This window comes from Trachemys scripta, chromosome 1, assembly GCF_013100865.1.
Source record: "Trachemys scripta elegans isolate TJP31775 chromosome 1, CAS_Tse_1.0, whole genome shotgun sequence".
Classification (NCBI taxonomy): Eukaryota; Metazoa; Chordata; order Testudines; family Emydidae; genus Trachemys; species Trachemys scripta.
In genome coordinates this window covers 139,781,898-139,788,942 of record NC_048298.1, presented here as the reverse complement: position 1 = coordinate 139,788,942, position 7,045 = coordinate 139,781,898, and the positions used below count along the sequence as shown (strand labels likewise).

Here is a 7,045-nt window from a genome sequence, read left to right as displayed (position 1 = left end):
TTCTATTCCAGTCAGCCCCTACCTCTATAGCTCTCCTAGTGCCCCTCAGTCTTGATGGCTAGGTCTGTGCCCTGGGTGCTGTGTTGGGCTACCTATGTTTGTGGTTACAGTGTAGCTGGTGAATCCTATTGCCTGTGTCTCCTCTCACAAACGTGCACGGGATTCATGGGTTGGAGTCTCCCTCTGCCTTCCCCTCGCACAGCAAGTGGGGACGCAGGAGAGATCTGAGAAAGATTGGCTGTGTGGGGCTTGCAAGAGACGAGAGAGGGGGAGCCCCCGCCCCGCTTCTCCTTTGTAGGATAGGGAGTGCAAGAGAACAGCCAAAAATGGGTGTGGGAGGAGGGAGACACGCAACCCAGCAGCATTAGGGCTGCACGTACACTGCTCTCTGCTGCCCTCCGCCTCTGATTTGACGCTTTCTCAAAAGGCTGGGCCCAGCAATTACCATACGGGGATCTATAAAGGCCAGGACAGCGAGCCTACCTCCCTTTACCTTCCCCTACTGCAGGCGTGCGGGTCAGAGGCAGCCCCCAGGTAAGAAAAGGCTCACCACAATGTGGAGCCGGAACACTGCAACTAGGGTGGCCTCCTGCTGCGCTCCTGGGCAGCGATGCTGGCCGCTCTGGGGTGGTAGAGGACGGAGTGTGGGTTTCGGGATGCTGGAGGAATAAAGAACGTACTGGCCAAGAGCGGGGGCGGCTGCACCCTGGGGACAAGAGGGAGGAGGCCGGCGCTAGGGCGGGGGGCGCTGAGAAGTTGTAGGGGCAGGTGCACGTGAGGCTCTGGCTGAATTCGGATTCTCCTTTGTGCTCCGGCGGGGTAAGCAAAATGGAGGCCGCGGGGCGGCGACAAAACCGTGTGTGTGTGTGTGGGGGGGTAACTGCCAGACGTGCGCTGCAAGCGGAGCCGGGAGTGAAGCGTGGGGGGTGGCGCGGGAGCTGGTGTTGGCCTAGGGAGGAGGAAGCCGCTCTGTGGGGGAAGTGGGTTTGGAGGCCGCGGCAGGGCGCCTATGTCCCGCCCCGCACGCACGCGTGGGGCTCCGGTGCTCTGATCCCCGCACACCCAGTCCCCCGCCTGGCGGGGCTTTCCGGCCCGGTGCCGCGGCTTAAGTACTTTGGGGCCAGTTTGCTGGAGACCCGGCCCCCCGGGGCGCAGCAGCGGCAGGGTGCGTGGCTGGGGGTGTGTGGGTCCCGCTGTCCCTCGAGGGTGTCTCACCCCCCCTCCACACACACACACTTCTCCCCCCCCCCCCCCCGTCTTCTCCGCAGGAGCATTTCGGCAGAGACACGATGGTGAAGGTCGGAGTTAACGGGTGAGTCTCTGCAGGGGCGGGGTGCTGGGCGCGGCGGGGCTGCCCCTAGGGCAGTGTAAGGCCTGAGTGGGGGGGGGGGGGGGGCCCCCGGCGCGGGGGGCCCCCCCCCCCCTCCCCCCCCCCCCCCCCCGCGCCAAGGGCGTGGCAAGGTCACTTGGGCCGCGGCTGGCTTGCACCACACCCCCCGCTACAGAGGCTGCGGGCCCCTGGCGGAACGGTCCTAGCCCGGATGACTCACTTCTCCCCGCGGCTGCTGGGGGGAGGGGGGCTGTGAGTCACCCCGAGCGGAAAGCGCCGCTGTATGCCGGGCTCCTGCCTCCGCCCCGGGAAGGGCGCCGTGGTGTCGCGTGTCCCCGCCGGGCCCGGGGAATGTGACCTTCTCCTGCGGCTCCGCGGAGTAACCGGATCCGGGGCCCGAGGTAAATTTAGCGCCCGACCTTTGGGGGCGCGGGGGGGGTGTCTCTGTTAATCTCAATCTCTGCTCGCCCCTTGCACGGCTGCGGCTCCCTGGGGCCCCTCCTACCTTATGGCCTCTGCGCCTCCGGCCTGGGAAGTAGCTCTCTTCTCTCCCTTCCTCCCCCCCCCCCCCCCCCCGGGGGGGGGGGGGGGGAGAGGGGGGGGGGGGGGGGGGGGGGTCTCCTTTGAATCCCAGGGGTCTGGATGAAGCCAAGTCCAAGCTCCCCATCAGAACAGGGGTTCCCTTCCTGAATGGGGGTGTGTACCAACCTCTTCTGTTCCTCTCCTAGATTTGGCCGTATCGGCCGCCTGGTCACCAGAGCTGCCTTCACCTCTGGCAAAGTCCAGATTGTAGCAATCAATGACCCGTTCATTGACCTCAACTACATGGTGAGTGGGACCCTGATCTCTAACTTTGAGCTTGCTGTGTGGCCTGTGCTTGTGCTGAGGTAGAGGTGGGGTGAAAAGGGGTGGGGAAGGAGTGCAAGTTGTCAGATCTATCTATATATGCTTTCTCTGTAAAAGCCAGAGAACAACCCAGGGGATGAGGGATCAGATTTAATAGGACAGGGAACTCCCATTTGAGCCAAATACAGATGAGCAAGGTCACTACAGGCTGCCGCAAACTACACCCATGGGTTCCCGTGGCTATAAATCTGGATTGAGGGGCATTAACAGACCTATGAGTGGGCTTTGAGGATTGAAATAGGGAAGCTTTGAGAATGCAGCCAACACTGAACTTTTGTCTGTTTCTATCCCTAGGTTTACATGTTCAAATATGACTCCACTCACGGTCGTTTTCATGGCACTGTCAAGGCTGAAAATGGAAAACTTGTGATTAATGGAAATCAAATTACCATTTTCCAGGAGTGAGTATGACTCTTCCTCCCCTTTCCTTTGGAGCTATGGGAGAGAGCATTTGACAACTCTGCAGTTCCTAAACTGTTTGTCTCCTCTCAGGCGTGATCCCGCTAACATCAAGTGGGGAGATGCTGGAGCAGAGTATGTTGTAGAGTCCACTGGAGTCTTCACCACCACAGAGAAGGCCAGCGTGAGTGATGGGTCACATCTGACTTAGGTATGGGAGGAAAAGGGTGTAGGGATGACTCCCTCCCCTGCAGGTGCAAGTGGGTGTATACAGACTTCTGTCTGAGGCTGTATTGCAGTGGGATTTTTTTTGGGGGGGAGGGCAAGGTCTCCCAGAATTGTAGAGGACTCTATTAATGTTGGTCTGTCTCCCTCAGGCTCACCTGAAGGGTGGCGCTAAGCGTGTTGTCATCTCTGCTCCCTCAGCTGATGCACCTATGTTTGTGATGGGTGTCAACCATGAGAAATATGACAAGTCTCTGAAAATTGTCAGGTGAGGATAGGGGAAATCAGGGTTGAACCTGAGGTGCAGAGCTGACTATTATCCTCTCCTGTGAACGTGTGTGGGGGAGCTGAGTGATGTTTGGCCCCTCCTGCAGAGGGACTGCCTTCTGGGGGGTGGGCCCTGACTGCCTCTGGCTGACTGTACCTCTTGTCTCTTTCTTCCAGCAATGCCTCCTGCACCACCAACTGCCTGGCTCCTTTGGCCAAGGTCATCAATGACAACTATGGCATAGTGGAAGGTCTCATGGTAGGTGATCTGGAGGCACAGAACCACTTATTCCTGAAAACTCCCCCCACCAGCTCTGTCTGCGGGGCAAACCATAGAGCTCTGGAGGGTGTCTTTTCCCAATTCACAGTTTTGGGTGGAGCGAGATGGTGGCTGTGAACCCACAGAGCAGGAGAGACCAGCTCCCAATGCTGCCTGGAATAGAGGAAAAGGGAGGGTTGGGGGAGGAATACCTTAGTTCAGTGGGGTGAGGCTCTGTGGATGTTGATTCTGTTCTACCCCCTCCCCCCCTTTTAATTTCCAGACCACAGTCCATGCCATGACAGCTACACAGAAGACTGTGGATGGCCCCTCTGGGAAGCTGTGGCGAGATGGCAGAGGTGCTGCCCAGAACATCATCCCAGCATCCACTGGGGCTGCTAAGGCTGTGGGCAAGGTCATTCCGGAGCTGAATGGGTGAGTGTCGGTTCCGTGCATCCCTTGCTTTGGGGGTACAGGGACATCAGAAGGGGTGGGGAACCTGCAGCTGGCCCACTTTGCCCTCTCCCCAGTAGAATATGCAGAAGTCCTTGTGGGGGGCAGGAGCCTGTTCTGATCCACTTGTCTCTCACAGGAAGCTCACTGGAATGGCTTTTCGTGTTCCAACTCACAATGTCTCTGTCGTGGACCTGACTTGTCGTCTGGAAAAACCAGTGAGTATTGCAGGAAGGGGACCAGGCAGGCCCTGGAGCAACTTCCCTGCACCCCCAATACTTCTGTCACTTTCTTAACCTATGGGGCAGGGAGCAGCTGCTTTGCAGCCTCCATCCTATTTGGAACTAGCCCCTTGTTGCTGCTTGTTCTAAGAGATTATGCAAGAGGCTGCCCCTGTCTGGTGTAGTACCTGGCATAATGGGGTCCTAGCTATGCATCTCAGCTGTGCAGTCTCAAAACTGGAGCAATCTTCCCGGGGAAGCAGCTGCCACTCCATGGGGTCTGGGATGCTCTGATCTCTCTCTCTCTCTCTCGCTCAGGCCAAGTATGATGACATTAAGAAGGTGATGAAAAGTGCCTCTGAGGGGCCTATGAAGGGCATCCTGGGATACACAGAGGACCAGGTAAACTCACCATCCTTTCAACAGATTGGGGGAGAAATGGAGTGAATACCTCCTCACATTAAGGGAAAAAGGAAGCAACCTTTTGGAACATCAAATATTCTTTAATCCTTCCTCCCCCTTCAGAAGTGTTCATGTATCAGGGTGTCAATAACATCAGGGGGTGGGGGGGATGGAGCTGAGGACAAAAGGGGTGTGTGTGACAGTCTTTCCCTCTTCCCTCCCCACTTGTAGGTTGTCTCCTGTGACTTCAACGGCGACAGCCACTCATCCATCTTTGATGCAGCTGCTGGCATTGCTCTCAATGATCACTTTGTCAAACTGGTCTCCTGGTATGGAGAAGAGGCTGTGGGGATGAGGGATTTGGAGGGTTGTTTCTCTGGGATAGGTTGGGAGTCCAGGGGAGACATGGGGGTCACTTAATCAAGCTGGCAAGGATCCTATCATGGCAAGCTTTGCATTCTCTCCCTCTATTGCGTCTAGCTGGAATTTTAGTGAAAACACTTTGCCAACCAAAAACTGCTGCTGCTAGCTGCAGTTTTTGGTTGGCAAAGAGGCAGTATCTGCCTAGGAAGACCTCCATATAGAGTGAGGTTGACCCCTAGTATCTGAACTGCAGTCTCCAATCTTTCCCAGCTGGGGAAAGGGAGGTTGTTCTGGGGCTTGGTGTGGGGGGACTCCCCATGGGGACGTACAAGGGGTCTGTCCATCCCTAACTGCTGCTCCTCTACTTCTATCTCCAGGTATGACAATGAGTTTGGATACAGCAGCCGTGTTGTGGACTTGTTAGTTCACATGGCATCTAAGGAGTAAGCCAGGTGCATGGATCAGCCTCTGCCTGGGGAATGAGGTGTAGGGGGAAAAGTCTCACTGGAGACCCTTGTTCCTCCCACCACTCAGCTCCACAGCCTGCAGCGAGAAGCCAGTTCTGTTCCATCTGTCTTCCCTATTCCTCTTCTGTGTATCTGAAGCTTGGGGGAGGTGGAGAGGCTAACAGAAGCTGACCTGTTTCTATACCACATTTTCTCAAATAAAGTAATAGCTAACCTACAATATTCCTGTCTGTCTGTCAGGAGATGCCACAAAGGGATCATAACATGTTACTGTGGTCACTGACATAGCCTGGAACTTTTCCACCACCCCAAATGGTAGTTACTGGCCTGGAAATGCAGCTGTTGTAAACTAAGAATATTTCATACAAGACTAAAACTAAGGTTTAATTCAAGCAGTCAAAACTTAGGAAATGCCAGAAGACAGGGTGTGGTTAGACTTTTTGGGACAGGGCGGGTAGATGGGACAGTGTTCCCTCTGTGTGCTGCCCCAGCCCTGCGTGGACAGCTGGCATAGCAGCCCTCAAGCGAACTGCCCAATGACCCTAAGGTCCGTTAAGGAACGAAAGTATCCAGCCAGGTTTGTCAGTGAAGCATAGTACTAGTGTCCCACAGACTCTACTGGACCACTAATGCATGTATGCCTGTAACAATGGACCAGCTCAGTGAACAGCGGGACTTTCCATTCCTCCCTAGGCCAGACAGATACTCCCTCTGAGATACATTTTTATACCCAGATGATGTGGTTATTTATCCATCACCATGTACATGTTGGTTTAATTAAAACATTTCTATTACATACTGCCTATCTTTTAGGAGGGGTCAGTGTGCTCCTGCTATTCTTGAGGAATGTTTTTTGTACCATCCCTGATATTGGGATGTTTTGGTACCACTTAATATGGGGATGTGGTTGCATGAGTACTCCGTGACTAGCACTACTGAGGAATGTATTTTTTTCCAATATAAGCCCTGTTCTTGCCAGGTTCTGTGAGCAGGCCCTGTCTCATACCAGGCCTCTGATACAAGGGTTTGTTTCAGGCTTTCTTCCTACTATGCAGGAAACCTTAAATCTGCCTTTTAATGATAGTCAAGCTACATGATCATATATAGTGCCTTTTTTAATCCATAGGACCTATGCTTCATTCATTCAGAGCACATGGACAACAAATGAGATGGGGGGGGGGGTATATATGAATGAAGTTCTGCTACAGTTCTTGTGTGATGCTGGGCCTAACTTTAAGGGGCGGCCACTAACTGTGTTCTCAGTATCACAATTGACAACTAAAGCCTGACTTTCAGAAGTGATGATTGAACAACTGAAGTCTGAGAATGGCAGGTGCTTAGCAGCTCTGGGAAATATCAGAGCTTAGGTCTGCCAAGTTGGGCACTTATACGGAGGTTTAGCCTTCATCTTTTTCCTCAATTGCCTTCTAAAATACTATCCTGCTTTCTAGCAGTATTAAGGTAAGTAAATTCATTAATGGGGTGAAGTACTTGGCTCCTGTGGGTGTCATGAAATTAAAACCTGTTCAGTGAAAGATTTGGATGGTGTATGATTAAGGATGTGGCACTACCTCTGTAATAAGAAGAACAGGAGTACTTGTGGCACCTTAGAGACTAACAAATTTATTAGAGCATAATCTTTCATGGACTACAGCCCACTTCTATGCATCCAAAGAAGTGGGCTGTAGTCCACGAAAGATTATGCTCTAATAAATTTGTTAGTCTCTAAGGTGCCACAAGTACTCCTGTTCTT

General features: G+C 53.8%; 1 protein-coding gene across 1 annotated transcript; it reads left to right on the top strand.

Annotated features, from left to right (window-relative positions):
- The first annotated feature begins 403 nt into the window (after positions 1–403).
- On the top strand, positions 404–5,514 carry GAPDH (glyceraldehyde-3-phosphate dehydrogenase). The gene is made up of 12 exons (XM_034787619.1): positions 404–534; positions 1,269–1,312; positions 2,059–2,158; positions 2,531–2,637; positions 2,729–2,819; positions 3,013–3,128; positions 3,305–3,386; positions 3,670–3,821; positions 3,979–4,057; positions 4,379–4,462; positions 4,694–4,791; positions 5,203–5,514. The coding sequence occupies exons 2-12, from the start codon at positions 1,290–1,292 to the stop codon at positions 5,270–5,272; spliced, it is 1,002 nt and encodes a 333-aa protein (XP_034643510.1). The 5' UTR covers positions 404–534; positions 1,269–1,289; the 3' UTR covers positions 5,273–5,514.
- Positions 5,515–7,045: the final 1,531 nt, after the last annotated feature.